This window comes from Macrotis lagotis, chromosome X (assembly GCF_037893015.1).
Source record: "Macrotis lagotis isolate mMagLag1 chromosome X, bilby.v1.9.chrom.fasta, whole genome shotgun sequence".
Classification (NCBI taxonomy): domain Eukaryota; kingdom Metazoa; phylum Chordata; class Mammalia; order Peramelemorphia; family Peramelidae; genus Macrotis; species Macrotis lagotis.
The window spans coordinates 669450729-669477047 of NC_133666.1; the positions used below are offsets into that span (position 1 = coordinate 669450729).

Genomic DNA, 26319 nt, shown 5'->3' on the forward strand with positions numbered 1-26319 from the left:
CCCCCCCCCCCCAGGGGTCAGCTGATGTCAGGAGATGGCTGTCTAAGGACATTTGGCCAGCTTTAACCATGTTGTACTGTATTTTATTTCTTGTAAGGGGTTCTATGTACATAGGAGGTCTGCAATAAATGTTTTCTGTATGGATTATTCAAAAAAAAACTTCAATTATATTTCACTACCTGTAGTTCTTGACATTCCAAGCTCCCCCTGATTTGACTGACCTTCAGCCTTCATTCTCACTATCCCATTTTCATGTATCCTAGACTTCTTATACTTTCCTTAAATATCCCTTATAAAATCTAGCTTCCTTGCCTTTGTTTCTTCCTGAAATACCTTTCTGTATCTAACTTGTTTTTCCTCAGTTTTCAATTTGGTTGTAAATTGGATTGAAGTGAAGCAGAGTTTGTGGACACTCTCTTCCAGAATCATTGAAATCCTGTGTTGAGACAGAAATCAGGATGATCAGCAATCTAACTGTGCAATCCAAATACTATACAAAATAGTCCAATGAGCACCCTGCAAGTTAGGCACTAAAGCTAGGAAATGCCATAAATAAAAGGAATGCCATAATTCCTCCTCAAGGGATAGAACATATGTAAGCAGAATCTATGCATAATAATATGGGGAAGAACAAGGGATATGCAGGAAAGAATTCAAGTGAAAAATACAAGCTGCTTGAAGGATTCTGAGAGATGAAGGTGAGGGGGAAGTACATCTAAGGATGGAGAAAAGCTTTTAAACATGTGAGCAGCAAGGAGATGGCACAGAGTTCAGGACATAGCAAAGAAGTCAGTTTACCTAGAATGTAAAGTGTACTCAGAGGGAAAAGGGAAGCTGGGACCAGATTATCATGGGTTCTAAAAGTGCCACACTAAGAAATCTGCAATTGAACCTAAAGATAAGCTGCCTGGTAGGTGGTATAGTGGATAGAGCACCAGCCCTGCAGTCCCACATGTCCTCAGATACTTGTTAGCTATGGGACACTGGACAGGTCACTTAATCCTAATTGCCTGAAAAAAATTATGGGCAGCTAGGTGGTGCAGTGGATAAATCACCAGCCCTGGAGTCAGCATGATGTGAGTTCAAATATGGACTCAGACACATAATACTTTGAGACTTTGGACAAGTCACTTAATCCCATTGCCTTGTGCACCCCCCCCCCCCCAAAAAAGACAATGTGGATGGACATGGAAAAGCAAAGGGTTGAGCCCTGGACCAGCATACTCTTTGGGAGGATTAGTTGCCGGCTGAGTTGGGGATAAAATGGAGAGGAAAGAGATTGGAAGTCAGGAATACAGTTAGAAAATGAAGATCTGATCAAGGGGAAGTAACTCTATGGTTGGAGAGGATTCAGAGTGATGATATAGATAACTCTTTGAACACTTATTTTTATTCAGTGAATTTTTTACTTTCAAAATTTATATTTTGGTAGGCAGATGGGAATCTTTTTCTAGTATTTTTTATTGATGTAATAAGCATTAATATTTCTGCTTTTCTTCATTTGTTCATGAGGTTTTTATGCCTTCATGGTTAGTTTCTGTGAAGGTGCCATGTATAGCTGAGAAAAAGATAAAATCTTTTCTCTTCCCATTTATTTTCCTCCAGAAGTCTATTATAGGTAACTTTTCTAAAATTCTATTCATGTCCTTAACTTTTTTATATTAAGGTTAGATTTATCTAGTTCCAAGAGGGGAAAGTTGAAGTCCCCCCACTAGTATAGTTATATTTTATATATATATTTTTACTGTAACACATTTAACTTTTTTAAACAGTTGGATATTCTGCTATTTGGTACTTGTGTTTAGTACTGATATTATTTCATTGTCCATGGTACCTTTTAGCATGACTATCTCTTTTGGTTATTTTGTTATTGCTTTTACCTTACTTGAGATCATGATTGCCACTCATTGCTTTTTTTTACCACAGTTGCCTGAATATCTCAGAAACAGAGAGTAAAATAGAAATTGAAAGAAATAGAAATAAAAATTGAAAGAATCCTAAAAGAGATCACAAAATAAAAACTCCCAGGAATATTATAGCCAAATTGTAAAACTCCCAAGTCACAGAAAAATTATTTAAAGCAGCCAGGGAAAAAATGAAATATCATGGAAACATAGTAAGGCTCACATAAGATTTAGTAGCTGCTACATGAAAGAAGTGGAGGACTTGGAATATGATATTCCAGAAGGCAAAGATCTGGGATTATCATCAAGAGTAATTTATCTAATAACCTATATCAGATTATTCCCTATCATGGGGATGGGGAAGGGAAGGTGGTAGGAAAATGTGGAATTCAAAAGATTACAAAAAATATATTTTAAAAACTATCTTTGCATGTAATTGAAAAAATAAAATAAAAATAATATTTAAAAAAGAATCTATGCAGCAAAATTGAGTATAATCTTTCAAGGGAAAAAATGGCTATTTAATGAAGTAGAGTACTTACAGGCTTTTGTGATCAAAAGATAAGAGCTCTAAACTTTACTTTAAGCTCTATGTGTGTCTGTGTTTCAAGTGTGTTTTTTGTAAATAACATATTGTTGGATTCTGGTTTCTAATCCATCTTGCTATCTGCTTCCTTTTTATGGGTGAGTTCACCACATTTACATTCATGATTATGATTAGTGTGTATTTTCCTCCATCCTATTTTTTCTATTTCTCCTTTTCTCTCTCTCTCTCTCTCGCTCTCGCTCTCGCTCTCGCTCTGTTTTTACCTTGTCCCTCCTCAAAAGTCTGTTTTGCTTCTGATTATTACCTCCCTTAAATCTGTTCTCCCTTTATACTCTATTCCCTTCACTATTCTCTTTCCTCTCCTACTTCCCTATTGGGTAAAGATAAATTTCTGTAGCCAATTGACTGTGTATAAATATCCCCCACTTTGAAAAAATTCTGATGAATATGAGGTTCAAGTATTGCCTGCCACCATGCTCTCATTCCAGTCTTTTCTACAGTAAAATGTCTAAGTCTTTGTGTGCCTCTTTTAGGTAAGATAAATTTCTTCATTCTTCTTCCTTTTCCCTTCTCCCAATGCATTCCTCTTTTTTCAACCCTTCATTTTTTTAAAATCATCCCAACAATCTACTTGCACCAGTGCCCTCTGTCTAAATAAACTCCTTCTAACTGCCCTAATAATTATAAAGTTCTTAGGGTTTACGTGTCATCTTTCCATATAGGAATATAAACATTTTAATCTTATTTGAGTCCCTTATCATTTCTTTTTCATGTTTTCCTTTTTATGCTTCTCTTGACTCTTATGTTTGAACATCAAGATTTTCAATAAATCCAGAATTCATCAAAGTACTATCTTTTATTGAATGTCTGTTTTCTCCTCCTGAAGGATTATGCTCATTTTTAGTTGAGTAGGTATTCATGTAATCCTAGCTTCCTTCTGAAATTTCATATTCTAAACCCCCTTCTCTTTTAATGTGGGAGCTGCTCAATTTTGTTGATCCTTACTGTTGGCTCCGTAATATATGAATAGTTTCTTTCTGCCTGCTTTCATTTTCTTCTTGACCTAGGTGTCCTGGAATGTGACTGTATTATTTCTAAAAGTTTACATTTTGTGATTTCTTAGGAGATGTTAAGTAGATTGTTTCAATTTCTATTTTACCTTCTGATTCTAAGATAGTAGAGCAGTTTTCCTTATAACTTTTAAAAATATGATATATAGACCATAAAAATATATAGAGACCATGATTTTCAGGTAATCCAATAAGGCTTAAATTATCTTTATGTATTTTTGGTCAGTTTTTTTCTTAATGAGATATTTCACATTTTCATCTATTAATCTTTTTTGACTTGTTTTGTTTCTTGATGTCTTGTGAAATAATTAGCTTCCACTAGCTCAGTTATACTATTTTTAAGGAATTATTTTCTTCAGTGAATTTTTGTGCCTCTTCTTTCATTTGGCTTAATTCTAATTTTAAAAGAGTTCTTCAGTGAATTTTTATGCCTCTTTTATACTGATTCTGCTTTTTAGAGTGTTATTTTCTTTATTATTTTTATGCCTCTTTTGCCAAGTTATTAATTCTCTTTGCCTAATTTTCTTCCATCACTCTCATTTTTTTTCCAAGCTTTTTTCTCTAGTACTATTCTCTCTTGCTTTAGCTCTTCTAGGAATTCTTGTGGGGCTTGTGTCCAGTTTGCGTTTTTTTCCCTTTGAAACTTTGCTTGAGGCTATGTTCACAATGTTTTTTGTGTTTTGATCATCTTCCCAGGCACCATGGCAGCTTTTATGGTCAGATTCTTTTGTTGTTGTTTGCTTATTTTTCTAACCTATTTCTTGACTTTGACTTTTTTTTATTAAAGTTGGCCTCTGTTCCTGGGGTAGTGGGAGACTATTTCAAGTTTCTGTTTTTCATCCTATTCTTCCTAGAACTAGGAGGTTTATAAGTTTTCAGGATTTCCACAGAGGTCTGATCTGAGGAGAAGTATGTTGACTGTTCCGCTGATTTGCACTCTGGGACTCTGGACCTGGGAAGCACTACAAGTGCTAATGCTCCTCTGGCTCTGGAGTTACAACCAAGACTGCATGGGGGCAATGCAGCAGGGTCCTGGACTCCACCTCAAAGTCATGGACCTCTCCTTCTGACCTCCCAAGTTGTCCTGGGCTGGAAAAATATCTTACCTCTAACCTTTTGTTGGTTCTACCACTTCAGAATGTCGGGAGAGGTTGCTGTCTCTACCCCACCATCTTGGCCCTACCCAAGTACTACAACATCTAAATCTTCTTGGTATCACCCACAGCTTGACTACATAGGTACTTTGTATATTATTTGAGTGGACTTGTCTATCTAGATTTCCATAGGAAATAGGATGCATAACTGAAAACTAGAGAAAGCTTGAAGATTAAAGGCAATTTTAAGTTAATTTATGTTTAAATTTCATTTAATAATGTAGAGATTTGTGTTTTGTGTTTACAGTAGCTTTTTGTAAATAATAGGATCTCTATTTGGAAGGCGTATTAATGGTTATCAAGTTCACCCTTCTCATTTTGTAGTGGTAGAAAGTATGACCCTGAGAGAAGAAAGGCCTGCTTGGCCTCATGGTCTCCCAATGAGCCAGAGTTCAGAGCAGGGTTTAAGACCAATACTCACTGATTCCAAACTCGGGGATCTTAGCACTGTAGCAACCTTCTGCCTTTTGATCCATTTCTGTAGAGCTAACTTTACAATACTGTCTTACTCCCTATTTGAATAAGTAGCTTTAGAGCCCCAAACATCTCCCTACTGCATAAAATGACTTCAGCTATATTTTTTTCTCTTGAAGTTGGACGCACTTAAAGAAAACAACTCAAAAAATGTTGAAGAATTGAACAAATCAAAGGAACGTCTAACAGTAGAAAACCAAAAAATGGAAGAGTTCAGGAAAGAAATGTAAGTGTTTTGTTGTATTTATATTTTACATATAACCATTCCTTAGCCAGCATACATATGGAAGTTTTAAATAATTTAATTTCAATACTTCAATCCATATATTTATGCTTATGTGGTGGAACAAGGATAACTTTGTTTATTTTTTTTTTAAGAAAGAGATAGATAGCAGGGGCAGATAAGTGAAGCACTGGATAGAGCAACCAGGAGTAGGGAGGGCCTGAGTTCAAATTCAGCCTCAGCCAGTTAATAATTATCTAGCTATAATTATCTATCTAGACCTTGGGCAAGTCACTTGACCCCATTGCCTTGCAAAAAAAACCCTAAAAGAATAAGAAAGAGATAGCATCTTAGCTAAAGGAAAAATAAGAATGAACAGTTTATACTGGCTGCTTAAAGTGCTCAGTCTAAGTACAGAATTATATCCTAAAGAATAGAATATACCCACATGTGAGATATTTTTTTAAAAATGGAAGAGTTCATTTTAAAGGGTCTAAGAGTAGACACAAAAAATTCAGATTGAATTTTTTTTTTTTTTTTTTTTTGGATATGGCCAGTGTGAGAATTCTATTTTTCTTTCTTTGTCAATGGGATCAGGAAAGGTAAGAGGAAGAAGTGCATTTTTGCTCATTGAAAAGAAATTAAAAAACAAACCCAGAGAAATGGAAAAAATAACCTCCTTTTTTTGTCTATTGATTAAGCTGATATTAATGGTGATTGGATTTTAATAGAATGGATGGTATATGGGAAGGATCAGGAGACCTATTTACACTAATAAGTATTTCAAATTAGTTCTCAGCTACTTAGATTTCAGAGCAGATTTTTGTCATTTTTGTCATTTCCATCGCTGTTGGCTTCCCCTGGCTCATGTAGTTCAAGAAGTGCTGGGAATAATTAGGAATATGAATTTACTGACAGATTGAAAATGGTAGAATACTTTTCAGTTTAATAGACTCCAGTGACATTAGTGACAATAAGAATTTGAATAATGTGCTAATAGAACAGGCAAATGAAACTCAAAATTTGATAAAAAAAAAAATCATCTTTTGCAATTCTAATTGGACAATTCTCTACTGATTTTGTTTCAACACTAGGTAAAATTAGTGTTGTCCTCTTCTTATGAAATGTTGAGTTTAGTTACTGAGAGCTCTTTGACTGTTTCTAGAATCATCCTGGTATCTGAGTCTTATACAGAATCTTTACAAATTGAGATATTTACTTTTGCCATTGGTGTATGGGTTCCTCTCTCTCTAGAGTTTTAGCCATAATATTTACACCTGCAGCTCAAAGTTGAAAAATTCTTTTCTGTTCTATTCACATTATCTTCAAAAGATAAGGGAGAGGTTAAAAGCCTGTTTAATTCATCAGTTCCTGCCATAAGTGATTGAGGCTCATTTATGGCAAAAATCAAGAAATAATAATCCTAATGCTTACTGAAGTTGAATTTTAGTGATAGTGTTTTATAACAATTACAGTGATATAACAATTTATAGTGATCATGTTTTATAACAATTGCATGGGAAAAGCAGCATTTATAGTGCATTTATAGTGGGGTGAATTCTGTTGGTTTCACAGAAAACTAACAATATTTCTGATTTTTTAGCATCACAAACAATTTGATCAGTAACATGGGGCATTTTAACCTCTTTGTTCTGATGAAATGCCAAGTTGAGTTGTTAGTTCAGAAAATAGGAAAGGGAGCAATTGAACAGTAAGTCAAGATTACCCAGCCTCCCTCCTACTGTCTGAGTCACACTACTTAGCTGTCTGTGCCATTGTAGTGAATGGAATCAAAGGAATGTCATCTAAATCATAAATTTAGAAGCATTGACTCATTTCTTCTACTCAAAACTTGGTAGAGGTTGAAAATGTTAAATGGAACTTTTAAACTTAATAGTCTTTACTGATTCCTCTGCACTTTCTCATTTCTTTACTAAAAATACTATTTTTTACATCTGTAAAATCTTTTGGATAATGAGGGACAGGGTTGTTTTTAATACCTTGAATAATCCTATTTAATCAAATAGTTAACTAACCTAACCTTGCCATTCTAGAAGAAAAATAATTTGATTATAGGTGTTTTTAATTCTAACAATCTGAGTTTTATTCCTGAGAATGATTCTTCTGGGTGATGCCTTTACCTCTTTTGAAGGGGACCTTTTTTTTTCCAGAGGATAGCAGCTCAAATAAAGAATTGAACCATCTGCCATATAAATTATTTGGTTAAGTTCTAATTATTTGGCCAGTTCTAAACTTTTTATGACTTTGAGGCAACATCTAACTTGAAAAGATTTCATAATTTAGACTTGAACTTCTGGAGACATCATCCAAAAGCATTTTTTTGGCACTAGGCTTCTTAAAGTCTTAGTCTATCCTCTCCAGAAAATGTCAAGATAAGCTTGAAGGAAATGTGGAGATCACCTAAGTTATTTTGCTGTATCTTAATATGAGAGGCAGAATGGTATAATCAGAATTACATTGGATGTGCTGCCTAAGGGTCTAAGTTTGGGAATACAAGGAAAGACAAAAGACAGACCCTGCTTTCCAAGAGCTCACAGTCAAATGGATCAGCCGCCAAACAATTATGAAACAAGATATAAACAGAACAAATAAGAGATAATCAACAGACAAAGTACCAACAGTAACTGAAATTGGGAAAACTGCTTACAGAAGGTGGGGCTTGAGCTGAAATTTGAAGGAAACCAAGGAGAAAGAGAATGCCATGTAGTAGGGGGACAGCAACCAGTGAAAAGGCCCAGAGGTGGGAGATAGACTCTTTGATAGCAGGGACAAGAAGGAGACCACCAGGGTCACTGAACCACACCGTACATGGAGGGGCAGAAAAGAACCTGAAAAGATAGGAAGTGGACCAGGTTGTGAAGGGCTTTAAAAAAAGTCAAACAGTAGATTTTATAGTTAATTTTAGAAGTAATAGGGGACAACTGGAGTTTATGGAATAGAGGGATGTAATGAGATCACTACTCTTTAGGAAGATCAGACTGGCAGCTGAGCAGAAGATGGACTAGAATGGGAAAATGACTTGAAGATGGGACACTATCCAGCCTGCTGCAGTGGTCTAGGCATGGGGCAATGAGGGTGTATGCACGAGAATGGTGGCAGTGTCAGAGGAAAGACAGGGCTGTAAGTGATGTTGTGAAGGTTGAATCAACAGGACTTGGCAATGGGTTGGATATGGAAGACAAGAGAATGAGGAGCTGAGGATAGCACTGAGGCAAACCTCAGTGACTAGAAGGATGGGAAGTATCTTTGAAAGTAATAAAGTTGGAAAGAAGGAAATCTTAGGGGAAATACAAATAGTTAGCATTTTATATCACTCTAAAGTTTACAAAATGCTTTAAAAATATCTTCTTTTATCCTCATACTTAACCCTAAGAGGTGGTTAGTATTATTACCCTCATTTTGCAGATGAGGAGACTCAGGCATGAAGGTCATCACAGTTATTAAATGTTTGAGGTTGAATTTGAACTCGGGTCTTCCTGACTTCAGGTCCATCACCATACCACTGAGCTGCCAGAGAAAGAATAATGAGGTCATTCTAGACTTGTTGAGATATTTATAGGAAGTCTAGTTCAAGTTGTTCAAGAAGCAGTTTCTCTAAGAAGCAGTACCAATTAAAGCTTTACTCGGGGAAGAAATGGGAACAAGATAAAAAACATATAGATTATTTAGGTAAATTGGGTTAGAACTATTGTAATTGTATATATACCATCATTTTCTAATTTGATGTGATTTTTGACTTCTATATTAATCAGGTGTAAGATCACACAGACAGCTAATTCAGAATTGACTCACATCACTAATTAGTTCCTGTCTGTTGAGTCATTTGGGCTTATTTGTCATTATTGTTAGGTGTTTGTCTTACTTCTTGAAGAAAATATTCATAATATACAGTTATAAATGATTTCCCAAATCCTTCCTCAAACCTCCCTGGCTCTTAGCTGAGAATTTTTCATATCTTGCTGAAAAACTTTAGGCCATTTGCCAAAAGCTTTCTCTATTTCTCTTCAACCTAAAGTCATCATTCAGATATAATCTATCATTATCTCTTCTTTCCATTGTCCTACATAAAGAGGATAGCCACTTTTCTTTGTTACATGCACTAGTAATCTTATTCTATTCTGTGTCATTCAACTGATTTGTCCCCTTTATCTTCTCTACTCTTCTCAGTCATTTTCAATCTTTCCCCATCTGCCTTTCCACTGCCTACAAAAAATGGCTATGTGTCTCCTCTTTTCCTTACTTTAATATGTTAACTATTCCCCCCATCTCTCTAGCCCTTTGTATCTAACTTCCTTGAGAAGGCAATTTACAATATATTCCCCTACTTCCTTTTATCTCATTTTCTTCTTAATTCTTTGGTTTGGCTTCCAAACTCATCATTCAACTGAAACTATTCTTTCCAAAGTTACCAACAATCTTTGAATTGCCAATTCAATGACTTCTCTCTCTCTCTCTCCCTCCCTCCCTCTCTCTCCTTTCTCTCTTTTCTCTCTCATTTAATGTATTTTAATTTTAATAGCAAATTTACAGAACAGTACAAAAAATAGATAACATTAAAAACATACTTGCATGTAGGGTGCACAGAAAAGTATTGTGACTGGATAGTTATCTACTCCATGATTAAAAATATTATGAATAAACAGATATCTTATTGTCTGATCCTGTCACCTCTTAGACTTCTTGTCTCTTCCTTAAGGACATGATTTCTCTCTCATCACACTCAATTTGGATCAATGTACAACATGGAAACAAAGTAAAGACTGACAGATTGCTTTCCGTGGGGGGGGGGGGGGGGGGAGTAAGATTGGGGGGGAAATTGTAAAACTCAAATAATATCTTTAATAAAAAAAGAATCATAAAAAAATTATGAATACCATTCCATTGCCATCAATAAGAAATTTCTTTTTTTAAAAATAAAAATAAAACCCTCAAATTTTGGTATTGTCCAGAAAAAAACTTAAGTTTTATTATTGAAAATTATTCATGGAAACATTTTTGACTGCATTTAATGATTTATATCCTTGCATTGATAGTCAAAATTCGCAAACAAAATTGGAAAAAAAAAAACTTATTGATACTTAATTCTATCCCCTATTTTTCTATTTGTAATCATTTACTTAGATACCTTTTGGCCCTATGGGGAAAAATATCTAATGTTCAGAACTACAAAGGAAAGAAGAGGGGTTTTTTTTTCCCGTTTTGAGAATAAAAAATATTTCCTGTCATTGTGGAGTTTCAGAATGTTCTCCATGTATAAGGTGTGCTAACTGGGTATCTTTTTTTTTTTTTAGGTTTGGCAAGGCAAATGGGGTTAAGTGCCAAGGCCACACAGCTAGGTAATTATGATTAAGTGTCTGAGGCTGGATTTGAACCCAGGTACTCCTGACTCCAAGGCCGGTGCTCTATCCATCGCGCCACCTAGCTGCCCCTGGATATCTTTTAGTATAGTTGTGCCATGTGTGGTGTGAATAGCACCTAGGCCTGTCAGGACAACTAAAACAGGACAGCTATATGGGCTTCACTTGTCTCCTGCAAAGAACCAGAAGCATAGATTTGTTTTGAAATCCTGAGCAATTTCATTCACCAATTCACACTCCTAATTCAGAAATTCAGTGAACTTCTGATAACATCTGATTTCACAGAAAGTCACTTTACCTGGCCTATAGGGAGGAGGTTTCTTGACCCCTCAGGGAGAGGACATACTCTTGACAGCATCTTTTTTATCAATCTGCTTCTTAAGCACTTTACTACCAGTAGATTTAGGGATAGTTTTCTTAGTACAAAGCTAACTTCCAGGAAACTTCTCCTTGTGCCTCCCCTCCCTTCTCTTTCAGCTTGAGTTTGGAGAGAGAGAGAGAGAAAGAGAGAGAGGTGGATCTAATACTGGAGTGGCTGTGCAAATGTTTCAATTGCTCTCTCTTTGTCCTGATCCTTCTTGACCTCTTTGCACCCTCTGACATAGTTGGTCATTCTACTGCCTTTGATACTATTCTGTCTAGGTTTTCAGGACACAACTCTCACCTCATTCTCCTACCTGTCTGACTCCCTACTCATTTGCCTTTGTGGTTCTTCATCCAGGTCATGTCTGTTAATCGTGGGTATCCCATAGGATTCTGTCTGAAGCCCTCTTCTCTTCTCTTCTCCCTCTCACACTTGGTGATCTCATTAGCTTCCATGGATTAAATTATCATCTCTGTGCTGATGATTCTCAAATGTACTCATCCAGCCATAACCTCTTTGTTGACCTATAATTTTACTATTAGATATTTTGAACCTAGATATCCTATAGACACATCTTAAACTCAATATATACAAAACTGAACTCATTACTTTTATCCCCAAATTCTCCCCACCTTTTGAATTTCCCTAATACTGTTGAGAATACCATCAGGCTTCCAGTCCCTTAGGCTTACAACCTAGGAGTCATCTTGGACTACTCACTGTATTTTCACCCCTTACATCCAAGCTGTTGTTGGCAATGCCTACTGATTCCATTTCTGCAACATCTCTTCAATACACCCCCTTCCCTCCTCTGATACCACCTATCCTGGTGCAGGCCCTTGTTACCCAACATTTGGACTTTTACAGTGGCTGCTGAGGGTCTGGATTAGGTTTGACCATATCACAGCCCAATTCAATAACCTCCAGTGGCTCCCTATCATCTCCAGGATCAAATATAAATCATTTGTATGGTATTCAAATCCCCAATGACCTAGTCTACTCCAGCCCCCTTTCAAATCTTCTTCTCCTGCCCCACTCTTCTATCAGTGATATTGACCTCCTTTTGGTTCCTTATGTACAAACCTTGATCTTTCAGCTGTGGGCATGTTCTCTTGTTGTTCCTCACACCTGATGTGCCATCCTAGATTCCTTAGAAGTCCTATCTCTTCCTGATTTAAACTTCCAGGATAAATTCATTATTTCTAATCTCATCACCAGGGCAGCTAGGTGGCTCAGGGAATAGAACACTGACCCTGGAGTCAAGGAAACTAGAGTTCAGATCTGGCCTCAAACACTTGCCACTTTCTAACTGTGTGACCTTGGGCAAGTCACTTAACCCTGATTGTCTTGTATCCAGGACCATCTCTAATCATTCTGGTCACTGGATCCAGATGGCTTTGAAGGAGAAAGTGAGGCTGGTGACTTAGCATAGCCCCCTCACTCCCAACTCAATTCCTGTGCTTGTCATGGCCTCATCTCCCTGATGTTGTGGTCTTTTTCAAGAATGAAGGACAAGGAGTGGCTAGGTGGCGTAGTGGATAGAGTGCCGGCCCTGGAGTCAGGAGTACCTGAGTTCAAATTCAGCCTCAGACCTAGTTGTGTGGCCTTGGGCAAGCCACTTAACCCCATTGCCTTGCAAAAAAAAAATGGACAGAATAACAATAACCATGTTACTAATTCAAGCAACTAATTCAAGTCATCTCCCTCTGCCTCATCTCCCCTCTGATAACCACATTGATGTTTAGAGAGTGCCAGTGATATCTATCATACAGAGCAGGGATTTGTACCCAAGTCCAGGTTTTTGCCCTCAGATTTCATGTTTTTCCCACTCTACCAGGCTACTTTCTGTTTCCTTGAACCATATGTGTGTCAAATCTATGATTGAAAGTCAGAGAGTAAGAGAAATTAAATATTAACTCCAGCCATCCAAAAATAACTGAAGATAAAAATAGATGTGTTTATGATCAGCCGACAAATTTATACAAGATTCAGGATTCATCCATGTAGCATAACTCACTAAATGGAAGTTAACAAGTATATGTTTATCTCCAACTCATAGGTACCTCAAAACCTTCTGCAGTATTAAACTAATTCCAGTGTTTGTATTGGCAAAAATACTGATGAAACCATAGCTGAGCTAAAAGCAAAAACACTGATTTTTGCATTGAATGTAAGAGATCTATCTATATGTTGGTTGCACATGTTACATGTGGTATATTCATTTTTATTTGTTACTTTTAATAAAAAAAAATCAGTGCTGAGAAAGGATATTCTCATTTGAGGGTAGGAAAAAAATGCCTTATGTAATTAAAAAACTGCTCTCTCTAGGGCATTTTGCCTCTGGTTGTCCTAAAAATATACTCTGATACACGTCATCCCTCGGCTTCATCAGATACTAGCAAATGGAACCATCAGATTTTTCTTCTTAGCAGGAGAAACAGGTTACAAAGCTAGACAATCTTGCAAGTGCCCAAGAAATGACATGTTAAATTACTCTGAGAATGTGAAATGTTATTTGTACATTTAAATAACAAGACTTTCCTATAGGTAGTAGGCTCTGATGATCATTCTGCTATTCTCCCTGGTGTTAACCAGTGTGTGAATGTAGTCTGGGAGCTGTAGTCTGAGGGTAAGCAAGCCAAAGAGTGATGGGCCTTAGTGTGACATCTGGTCTTTGCCAGGTTAAAGCCATCTAGCCATCTAGTCTCTTCTGTTCAGAGTGATAAGTGCTTTCTAGTTATAAATTCCCATTAGGCACGTGACCCAGCAAAAATTCTTTTTCTGCCTCAGACTGGGAAGCTGTTTCTCTCCCACCATTTTTCTTGCCTGTCTTGTTTCTATGGTAACCCTGCACTCCCCATCCTTGCAGAGAAGCCTTGAAGCAGGCAGCGGCTTGGAAGTCTCAACAGCTTTCAGCATTGCAAGAAGAGAACCTGAAACTTGCTGAGGAGCTAGGAAGAAGCCGAGAGGAGGTCATGAGTCATCAGAAGGTAAGGGATGGTCCAGCCCTTGGCAGAGCCTCCCTGTCTGTTTCAGACAGTGCTCTGTCAGATGTGGCTGAGCTGTGTGCAATGTTCCTGTTGGTTCTGGTTTGAAATGTCTTACCTTGTCCTCAGGGAGTTTGGTTTTGATTCTAGAATAGGGGTAGTTCAAAGTTCCTAAAAGTCTGATAAACAAAAAACCCCTGGGGACTTATAGATTACTTGGAAATGAGACTTTCCTTGAAAGAGTTCTTCATTTATGAGCCTGAGGGGAAAGAGATTCTTCCTATTTCAGCTTGTGTTTCTATGTTATCCTGTTAGGAAAATTAATCTAAAGTATGTGCAGTTTGGGAGTAAGTAGATATTTTTTAATGAAATAATCCTCTTTCTTGGTCATAATTTCTACATGATGCTATAGGTTTGTGCTTTGATACATGGAATATGTGGAATTGATAAAGTGAGCTGCAGGCTCTAAACCATTTGCCCACAGAACTTAATGAAGAGAATTTCTAACACTACTATTAGGATTGATTTATAACAGTTTTCTAACAAGTATTTTTCATCTCTTAAAGAGTTATGTTCTAACTATACATAGTAATCTGTAAGTGCAATTAATTGGGTTTTATTTTATTCTACAATCACATCCTAGGTGGTTACATTTGATGATGTAACAGTAACTTAGAAAATCACTTTTTTCAAGTAGAATTTGACAATATTTTTATCAATGTGGTGCCTCTCAAATGGCCTTTTGTTTTTTCCAACATATTTTGTAATCATCCTCTTTATTATTTAGATCATGGCATTATCATTTAAAATATCAAAAACCCAAGGCAGCTTGCTTAGTCATTTTGAAAATTATATCAGGTTTCCATTACCCTTACATGTCAGTTGTATAAAACAGTTTTTGTTATTTAACTTTTAGATTTTATGCTTCAAAAACTTCACTTTTAACTTAGTCCATTTCTTAGATTCCTAGTACAGAAATGCCATATCCTATCAGGACTCAGATAGACTTTTTTCACCTACAAGATTTATTAGAACAAATTTTTTTAGTCCCCTCCCCACTATCTACTGATAGATATTACTGTTCCAAAGTATTTTCATGAATGGAATTAAGATTCTCCTTTCATTCACTTTGTCAGAGGTTGTTTGAATTTGAATGGGACTTAAGGATGTCCTTTTTGTAGTTTGAGAGCTTAATGATTTCCTTAGAGAAGTGGAAACTTTGGGGCAAACCAGTTTCTTTTAAGGTAGTTTCACAAATGTGGTCTTGTGTCAGCTCCCTAAGAGAAGCAATGTGAATATATTTGTAGCTATCCACATTTCCTTACAAACCTTTTCTCCCAGGACCTAAGAACTTTAAAATTAGCACACTTTTGAAGAAATAAGATCTCAACATGTAAATGAACTCCAGTTTCAATTCTGGCCAGGATTTAAGGGGTGATTTGAAGGATCCTTTAGAAGGTAATGCTGACAACAAACTGAGTAATAACTTGTCTTCTTAGTCAGATGAGGAGTGTTTATAAGGCACTAAGTGTAAACTATATCTTTATCAAAGCTAACAAAAAGTAGGTTTGAACTAAAAGTATGTGGAATTTTGAGTAAATAGAAAACTGGACTTGATGATAGATAGAATCAGTAAATGCTGATGACCAAGAGATTCAGAGATTATGCTTATCTGGGATACTCATCTAACTGAATATCTAAACTCAATACTAGCTTTATTTCTGTTTATTTCCAAAAGATATGATTTGTTTCTCTCCAGATACCTCATTTTCTCTTTTCAGTACTTGTTGCATTAAGAGTGACAGATTTTGGTTACTGTCTTCCAGTTGAGTGTTGTGCCTTTGATAGGCAGATGGAAAAGTTTTAGAGAAAAAATTTTCACTAGTGACACTGAATAAATACATAAAGTTAAGTCTCTTTATGCCAGGATACAGGAAAGCAAAGGTGAGGAGACAGGACAGGAAAAGCCATGTTCTTGTCCTGTTTTCCCCACTAATAATATGTGGGCAGGTTAATGTCTGTAAAATGAAAAAAGTCCTCCCTGCCTGACCTACATCACAGAATTGTTGTGCAAATAAAACTCATCAGTATATATTTTAGAAAAATAAATAATTTCACTATAAAACTACATAAATTATGATATAAGCTGTTGGTTTTTTTCTACTTCATATTTTTATACTGCTAGGAGAAACCAGGGTTTCTCACACTCTAATTCTGTGTCTCTCTTTGGAAAACTAAAGATACCTATATTCATTAAATAACCCTATACATTATTAATTTAAAACATTGCATTTTAGACTTTTACCTTCTAAGCAGATTTCTAGTCAGTTGTCTGATCTAAACAGTGGCACTTTAGAGAGGTCAGAAAGCAATAATTAGCTCCTTTGAGATAAAGAAATTGCATTCTGCCCTTGACCTTAGTTTCAGAAGAATAATCTTTTCCTCACCCCCATGACCTCCTTAAAAGGTAGTATAAAATGGTTATGAGAAACACAAAATATTGAGACATTTCATTGTGACAGATAATATGTAGTTAACATTCTGTCCTACATTTACTACCTGTTCTTGGTCGTTTTAAGAATCACATTTCTAGGAAGGAAGGAAAATGTTTTATAGTTGTGGCATTGTCAATGGAAAAAGTGATTTAATTTGTTTATCATTATTATAGTAAGTAGGTGACAAAATCAGGAACAACATGGCTAAAGTCTCTGTTACCTGTTCTTTGGGTCAAACATGCATTCTTCTAACTATGAAGGATCTCTCAAGATTTATCATTTTTAATGTGAGGAAGGAATTTTTCTCTCCTGCATTACTACTTTTCTAAGACCAAGAAAGATTTCTGAATGCAAAAAATGTTAAGTACAACAGAACTTCTTTTTATATGATACCAGCAGGGAATGAAGTATAAATGAATTTTTTAGATAACTGAAGACATAAACACATATCTTAATCATTTTGATGAAAATCTTTTCAAAATGAGTTTTTCTTTGCCTTGTTAAACAGATTATGCTGACATATAATTATTTTCATGTTTATTGCTATTTTGGGGAATATCAGAAAACCAAGCTTTGGAATTATATGAGTGAGACTATATGAGGACCTCAGTGTCTCTGCTGCAGAATAGAGTGCATAGTTGTTGTCTTTTTTTAAATTTTTTTTGCAAGGCAATGGGATTAAATGGCTTGTCCAAGGCCACACAGCTAGGTAATTATTAAGTGTCTGAGGCCAGATTTGAACATAGATTCCATGCAGTAGCAGCTAAGAATCTATGAGAAACCATCTCATTATCCTTTATACTAATACTACAAAGAAGTCATGGTGAGAATTACTTATAGGGTATTTCACCATTAGATAATAGTTTGAGAGTTTTTTCCAAGTATGACAGTCATTTGAAGCTTCAAAATATGTAAGTCTTGTATTTTGAACCATCATTGTGGGACAAATACCAATTTTTAACTTTTATCAAATAAGCTAAAGTTTGTGGAAGAAGGACACATTAGACAATTCATGGCTTAGGTTTGGTCTTCCTTTTATTGGATCATTAAAGGATAAATCAGATTTTTAGAATCATTCTAGAATTATCATTTCAATGGAGCCATAAATAATATGATCTTTATAATTAGCTACTTTCTCAGACATGCATGTGCAGTGAGAATTTATTTTTATCTTATGATTTTCCCTAAAATTAATCAAATCAGATCAACTAACATGTATTTAGTTATAGCCCTACTATGGAGGTAACCCAGATTCTTTCAGACTACCAACCAAGTTCAAGTTTTCACAAGTTATACCATACTGGAAAGACTTCAATTATAAGTTTAATTATGTAGAATACATCTATTTTCTGAGGACCAGATCTGTTAAATTTAGGTCACCAAGCTGGCTACAAGATGACAAATTTTTCCAGCCAAAGCAATTCTTGAAGACTACTAATACATAGGACTGCACCTTTAATGAGAGGATGTACTTTTAAAAACAAAAGTACAGTTCATAGAAATATTAAAGTATAGAGAAGCGGTAGTATTGACTCATTAGGAAGTGCCATTTTTTTCCTAGTACAATATACCTATAAGATGCATTGCCCACAACCAGTGCTTCCCCTGTTATTTATTTATTTGACTCCTTACCAGATTTCTCAAGGATGTTCAAGAATTAAATTTGGGGCTTAGAGATAGGATAGTTTTTTAATTGCTTTCAGATCTCTTTACAGACTCTATTTTCCTGTTTCATGTCTTCTTAAAGTTCTTTTTATATCCATTTATAAGCTGCCAAACAAACTATTCTTAGTTCACCCAGTTCATCTAACTTTTAAGGGAGGGAAAAGAAGGAAGTTTATTTTGGATACTGGTATGGTTTGGAGGTAGCTGCTGGTCCTCAAGTCATTGCCCCAGTTTAACAAGTCCACCAGCACAAAATTTAAGGGAGTCTCTTCCCACATTTTCTCAGCAGACTGTTAGCAATGATCATGAAGAATAGGCTACTGAGGGGTGGCTAGGTGGTGCAGTGAATAAAGCACTGGCCTTGGAGTCAGGAGTACCTGGGTTCAAATCCAGTCTCAGACACTTAATAATTACGTAGCTGTGTGGCCTTGGGCAAGCCACTTAACCCCATTTGCCTTGCAAAAACCTAAAAAAAAAAATAGGCTACTGAATCATTAATTTCTCCATTAGTGACTTTACTTAAAAATTTTAGAGCAAATAACAATATGCCTACCAACTTTTGGAAAAACTCTTATATCTTACATTGGACGTTTTTAGCCACAGTGCTTTCTGCTGTGGGATACACCATCTGTAGTACTGCTGTTGAATAAAGAAGACTGTGTGTGTAATATATTTATAACACACCATTCAGCAAAAAAGTTTTTATTCCAGATGTTCTGAAGAAAAACCTCATTTTTTCTTAGTTTTAGCAAGTTCTTTGCTATAAAGAGCATTCACTATTATATCTTGATCTTAATTCTTTTCTTTTTACCTTCTACTTCTCCATCTAAAGACTGGATTGAAAGAAATTATGTAGTCTGTTTTTGTGTGGGAGGTGAGACACAGGGGATATGCTGTGTGCTATCAGAATGGAACAGCTATTTTTTACTTTAAAATACTTAAAATGTGATTGAAATAATCCAAAATGCAACCTCAGTGATGTATTTTTTTTTATCTTTTTGAACTGGGAATTTGGGATTGGAGATATGGACAGGAACTGAGATGGAGTGGATGGGGTTTATATAACCATCTCAAGTGGTTAGAATTAATGGATAGAATTAAATATTCCCTGCTTTCTTAAGTCCTGCTTAGATACTGGCTTCCTATTAACTCACTCCCAGAGGGAGGGTATTTACTTTGCCAGTGGTCAATCTCCTATGGCTATAAGTATTAACTTTTTATCTATGATTTGTCTCTCCCTCCCTCCCTCCCTCCCTCCATTTTAATCCTGGTAAGCCTCACTAATTTAAGCTAATAGAAATAAAGAACAAAATTGCTAAAAGTTTTTAATATCCTTAAGCAAAAGCATTGTTATAACTTTTGAGTGTTTAAGTAATGTAATATGAGCTAATGTATAGGAGAAGTCCTTGGTGCTGTTTTGTTGTTTCAGTTGTGTATACTCCTTGAGGGGGGAAAATGGATATTTAAGGAAATAAAGCACTTTCACACATTCTTGATGAAAAAGACCAAAGCTGAATATAAAATTTGATATTCACATACAGGACTGAATAGGAACTAAAAAGGTAAAGATGATTGAGAAAGCATAAGGGACCAAACCAATTTAAACTGTTGATATTTTTGTATGAGAAGATGATGCATGTACCCCTCAGAATTTTATCATCACTGGAGAGCTTTGAGGAAGATTACAGGGCCTGAATGTAATTCTGTTATGTTTAGATAATCTTAAAAGAAGAATGGAAGAGAAATGTGCTGGGAGAGGGGCAAAATTTGTGGGATACAGCCAAAGCAGTACTAGGGGGATAATTTCTTTCTTTGAACACTTAGATCAATAAAAGAAAATGAGCAGATCAAGAAATTGGACATATAACTAAAAAACATAGAAAGTCAATAAATTTAAAATCTCCAAATAAATACAAAAATAGAAAAATAAAAGGAGAGATTAAAAAATTGAAAGTAAAAAAAATTAACAAAATAAAGAACTGTTTTTTAAAACCCAGTAAAAATAGATAAGCCATGGTCTGATTGGATTTTTTGAAAAAGGAAAGAAAACCAAATTATTAGTATCAAAAATTAAAAAGGTAAATTCACAACCATTGAAGATAAAATAAAAGCAATTAGGAATAGCTTATTTAGCCCAATCATATGCCAATAAGATGGACAATCTAAATGAATATTTACAAAAATAAAATTGCCCAGAATAACAGAATAAAAAATAGAAAGCTTAAATAGCTATTTTAGGGGAAAAAAATTTAACAAGCCATAAATGAAATCCCTCAAGGTAACACCTTTCAGAACCAGAAGGATTTATAAGTCAGTTCTACCAAATATTTAAAGATCATTTAATTCCAGTACTATATAAATTTTTTGAAAATATATGTAAAAAGGAAGAATTCTGGGAAGATAGTGAAATAGGTCAGAAATTCCAGGCTTTCCAAATTTCCTTCCCAAAAAGAAATAGGGTAAAGCAGTTGTCTTCCTCATATAAGGACTTCAGGAAAGTCACTGCTTCCAGGGGCTAAAGTTAAGTTCTGTGTGAATTGCAGCTAGCTCCAGGTAGACCCCACTGAATCAGCAAACAAGCCCTAGGGGCAGCTGGGTAAGGGGGGGTAGGGTGGGAGGGCTGCTTTAGCTACAGAAACACTCTCCTCCCAAACTGTGTAGGAAAGGATTAAAGGTCCAGGCCTGTTGGCCAGATTTAGTCCAGGGCTGAACTGTGGACAAGTAGGCAGCACACAGCCAAGAAGGGTAGTACAGTTCTGAGGAACTTGGGGGAGTTGGTCCTGGTTTGGACCCCAGGGAAGAATGGGGAGAAGCTGAAGTTTGGACCCCCCAGACAGAGCTCAAAAAAAAAATGAAGCCTGGGGCACCATTCCCCACAGACCAGAGCCCATTATAATAATAAGATGCTAAAAATAAGCTAAAAATAAATTGAGTCAGAGGCCAGATTTGAATTCCTGTCCTCCTGGCTCCAAGGCCAGTGCTCATTCACTAAAAACAGTGGGTAGAAGTTGCAGATAAGGAACAACTTCTAACAGTGGGAACTACCAGAAAATGAACTGATGGCCTCCGAAGGCAGTGCTTTCCCCTCTCATTATATATGTACAAAGGCAAGATAAGCTCTTATCAAAACACAGTAAAGAGAATCTTTAGAGGTACTTTGCTCAAGTGTGGGCTGAACTATGTGACCATCTGAAGTTCCATACAGCTATTAGGTTCAGTGGTCTTTACATTCCAGTCTATTCGGCTTTATAATGATGCTAATTTTATTTGAGTTACAGGTAACTAACAATGAAATAGATTAAGAATGCAGTATTTACAGAAATAAATTTACCAGAAGTAAACAATAGCAAGAATTCACTATTTAACCAAAACTGAAAAACTGGAAAGCAGTTCTAACTCTAGTAGCTTTAAAATTCAGGTGTTTGAAGAATCTTTGTTCTTTATATTAAAATTTTTCACTCATTTAGAGAAATTTTTTATTTTTGCATTATTGCTGGACTTCTGGTAGAAATCTTTGGCTATGTAATAATGCTTTTAAGTTCGATCAGCAAATGTAAAATTACTGGTAGTTAAGTTATAGCTTAATCTTCATTCAATAAAATTAATTCAGTTTAACACAACAAATATTTACTAACTACCTACTGTTTGGAGAGCATTGTGTGGAGTCCTGGTCCTTTCCTTGTGAAATCTAGGACATATCTGAAATATACTTCAGTTTCCTCATTTTAGAGTTAAGGTCAGTGATTAATCATGTAGGGTAGAGAGGGTGAACCTGAGACTAGACCAGATCTCCTAATGGAGCCCAGGGTTCTGTCAACATGATAAACTTCATAAAGCAAAAGCATTGTCAGTTGATTCCATTTTTCAAATCAACCAGATTTATGTTTTAGTTATCCCAATTTTTCAGGGAAAACCGGTTGCTTTGAGATCTTTATTGGCAGGTACCAGTGGAAACTTGTAGACATAAAAATTTTTATCTTCTTTGAACTGCTTATCATGAAGAACCTTTTTATGGTTTTATGGTTTATGGTTTTTCTTTTTTTTACTTTTTAGCTGGAGGGCGAGAGATCTGTACTCAATAATCAGCTGTTAGAGATGAAAAAGAGGTAAGGGTTTCTTTAAAGAGTTTTTTCATTATGGTCATTATTGTTAGAGTGTTGGGATTTGTTTTAAAATAATGACAAAAGAAAGTTTCTTATACCCAGAAAAGTGCATGATGGTAGTTTGGCATTCCTGGCTAATACAGGGAAAAGACAATTATAAATACAAATACTTTCACTAAGGTTAACATTCAAACTTTAGAGAGAGAACAACAAAAATGTTTGGGCATATTCAGTTGTGCTTATCAAGATCGCTTTACTTTTTGCAAGTTTTTGCAAGATCATACAGGTCTTATTAGATTTAACTAAAAATACTATTTAATTTTCTGTGAAGCACCGGAATCTTGTTGTGTACAACCCCATATTGAAAGTATAAAAAAGTGACACTTCCAGTGACAGTAATGATAAATGACTGAAAACAAATCATTTTTAAGGTTCCAATTCATTTTCTTTAAAAAAGAGTTTTTAATATTGTTATGTTTTCATAATAAGATTTTAATAATGGCAACTCAGGATTATTTCAATCATTATTTTGAGAAGCAATGAACTCTATCCCCTGGTAATAGACTCTCTTCAGCAGCTTGATAGCTTGGCATCCTAATGGAATTATTCTCTCCTCCTACTGACTGAGTGGCTTATTTCTATCAGAAGAACTCTGCTTAGTATTGCATGTCAGACAGCTTTGAGCGCCTCATGTGTCTAGGGAAACAGAAGCTTGGGCTGTAGTTTGCAGTCAGCAATGCTGAATGAGAACTATTGTCTTGTACTAAAAAATTAGATTTATGTCTGTTTTTAAAAGATACTACCTGGGGGAGAGAGCAGTTGAACCTTGGAATAATCTTCCATGCTTTTGATCTTTTGTTGCCAGAGCAGATTAAATTTTCCACTGGCATCACCATTTTCCCCTCCTACTAACAAATCTACCTCTTGTGAGCATGACATCCTGTCTAGGTATTTCTGTGCTTTGTTCAGGGACTGTTTCTGTTTCAGGGACTTAAACTGCATTGTAAATTATATTAGATCGGGCGGCTAGGTGGAGTCAGGAGTACCTGGGTTCAAATCCAGTCTCAGACACTTAATAATTACCTAGTTGTGTGGGCAAGCCACTTAACCCCATTTGCCTTACCAAAAAAACCTTAAAAAAATTATATTAGATCAATTTGAAAGACACACAAAGCAGAAATTTGGGTCCTTAAACGAGGCAGACACACGGGCTTTTCAAGTGGAATGCCCTTAAGATTGATTTAATGAACTCGTGACAAATTGTAGCAGCCCATACATTTTAGGAAATAAAAGCAAAGCCTTAAAAATTAATCAGGACTCAAATTTCTCTTAAAAATCTCTACACATATATTCTCAAGAGTCTATGAAAAGATAAATAGTGCTTGTTCCTTTACAATTTTTTGCAAGTGAATTTATAAATAATGTGCTGATATAATTATTTTCCTAACATTTTGGGTTTTTTTTAAATAGATTGATTCAGTATTTTTTCAGCAAATGACTTAACTTTAGGACTCAATTCTATCATTTATTAGCCCTATTTGCATAACAAAATAAAACTACATCAAAGTATTTCTGTCATTTAGGTCTTTCACAATGAGATTATTCAATGAGATTGTTGTTATGTTCATATCCTATAAAAAGACCAGATTTGGGGCCTATGAAATTATTTTTTCCTCACTTTTCCTCATCTACACTGCCAGTTTTAGCCCTTGGCATATTTAGGAAGCTAGAACAACAAATATACAGGGCAGCTAGGTGGCACAGTGGATAGAACACTGACCTTGGATTCAAGAGAATGGGAGTTTGAATCCAGCCTTAGCCACTTGACTCTTACTAGCTGTGTGACCTTGGGCAAGTCACTTAACCCTAATTGCCCCACATCCAGTGCCATCTCCAGTAGTTCTGATTCATATCTGACCACTGGACCCAGATGGCTGTGAAGGAGAAAGTGAGACTGGTGACTTAGCAGCTCATAACTCAAATTCAATTCGCATGGTTGTCATGGCATCAATTCCTTGATGTCCTGGTCTTCTTCAGAAATGAAGGACAAACATCTTTTCCCCAGGAATGGATGACTTCTAATGCAGAGATGCTCTAAAAACCTAATTCCAGGTGTTAGAATTATAATTTTTAAATCTTTCTATGACTTTTTTCTTTTGGAAAATCTCATTGAAAATTTATTTTGACTAATTGTGCTTTTAATTGTCAGCTTGTAGATCAGTGCTATAAGCAAATTATTTTCAGCTCTACATGTATAACTGCTAAATAAATTCACTTAGTAAGTTAAATGTCAAAATAAATTCGATAGCAAAGCTATATTAAAAAAAACACCAAAGAGATCTTAAGTCATTCTTTTCCAAATAACTTGAGAAAATATCTGTGCCTTCAGTAGAAAGATTATGAGAATTAGAGTTCAAAACCTTCAAAGGCAGAACACTTGAGTGACCTTGAAAAGGTCATTTAACCTCCTTGGGCCTCAGTTCTCCTAATTATAGAGTGTCTCTGAGGTATTTTTCTAGGATCTTATCTAGTTAATAGTTCAATAAACAGAGCACCTGCTAAAAAATTGAATTTTAAAATTTGTTGGAATAAAAAGCAAACAAGTTTAACAGTATATCCTAAAAAAATTGCTTTGCACTAATGATCATTAAGTTGAAATTCAATATGGTGAATAAATTCTGAAAGCCATTATTCATATTCAAAACCAGATGTTTTAAAGTGAAGAAAATTACTTGGAAATCATGTATTTTAGTTATTTATGAATGTATGATGTAGTTAAATAATGCAAAAATGTTATCTGATATTTGCACACCAATTGCCCCTTTTAAGAGTGCTTCAACTTTAGACTTCAGAGTAGGGGAACATTTTAACAATAATAAGAGTGTCCATCTGTGCCCCAGTGCATACTGTCAGTGTGAGGTGAGGGCCTATCAAAAATCTGCTCATTTTATTAATTACTTAAAAGTGGGGCAGGTGCTTTCCAAGCAGTTTTCAAGGGTACCTGACAATAAACCCTACCACTGCCAGGACATTAATTCAGATTCCATATAAGAATGTAGTTCTAACAGCTCCAACCTATGATAACAGGCCTTTGGCAGTACCAGGGCTTTGGGAATCAGTTTACTTCCCTAGCTTCTCTAGGCTTCATAGTGCTGAGGAAGAAACTTCCAAGGCCAAAAGCCAGAAAAGAGGAGCATTATCATCTCTAGGGACTTTTCCTTTAGCAAATAATTTCCATGGGAAATGAAAACTGTTTGATGCTATTATTTACAAATTTAAAAAGGGGGGTTATATGTTTCTTCAGCTCATTAGACTCATTGTGGATTGCTAACTGTCTTACTGTCTTTGGGCTTGCGCAACTTATCAATGCTCATTTCACTCCTCTCTTTTCCCTTTCCTACTCTTGCTTCCTTTGCTATATCTGTGTGTCTTTAATGGTAAGACTAAAGAAAGTCTATCCACGTTATAATAAATAATTTTTATATTTTTTAGTAAAAATTGTTGTATATATTTTTGGCTGCCTTTGTCCCTCAGTGTCTTGCTTTTGTTTTGTAAAATACTCTTTGCAGTATTTATATATTTATATATATACATATATATATACATACACTCACATATATATTTATTTTTTATTTATATGATAAAGAATTTCAGTGCAAATTTAGTTCTCCTTACTGTTTTTTGCATTTCTCTTCATGTTTCTAACATGTGGTTCTTGTTATCTTGCATTTTTAAAGCTTGCCCAGTAACACTTTAAGGTATTTGCTTCATTACTGGAATTTATTTCTATTGTGGTAGTAAGAAAAGAATCTGGGCAATGTGTTCCCCTTTAAAATAATAAATCACCATCCTGTTCAATCCTTGCTCAGCCTGTATTTGATTGAAAAATAATAGGGGAGCCATTTTAATCCAAGTAATTATCATCCTGATAGTTATAGATTTATCGAGTGCCTAT

The 26319-nt window shown here is 35.5% G+C and overlaps 1 protein-coding gene across 6 annotated transcripts in view; it reads left to right on the forward strand.

Annotated features, from left to right (window-relative positions):
- CLIP1 (CAP-Gly domain containing linker protein 1) overlaps positions 1 to 26319 on the forward strand; it is a 143458-nt gene that overhangs the window by 106012 nt on the left and 11127 nt on the right. For all 6 annotated transcript variants that reach the window (XM_074205525.1, XM_074205524.1, XM_074205520.1 and 3 more), the window contains 3 exons: positions 5269 to 5375; positions 13984 to 14104; positions 22315 to 22367. In XM_074205525.1, coding sequence (XP_074061626.1) covers positions 5269 to 5375; positions 13984 to 14104; positions 22315 to 22367 — 281 coding nt within the window. The remainder of the gene's footprint in view (positions 1 to 5268; positions 5376 to 13983; positions 14105 to 22314; positions 22368 to 26319) is intronic.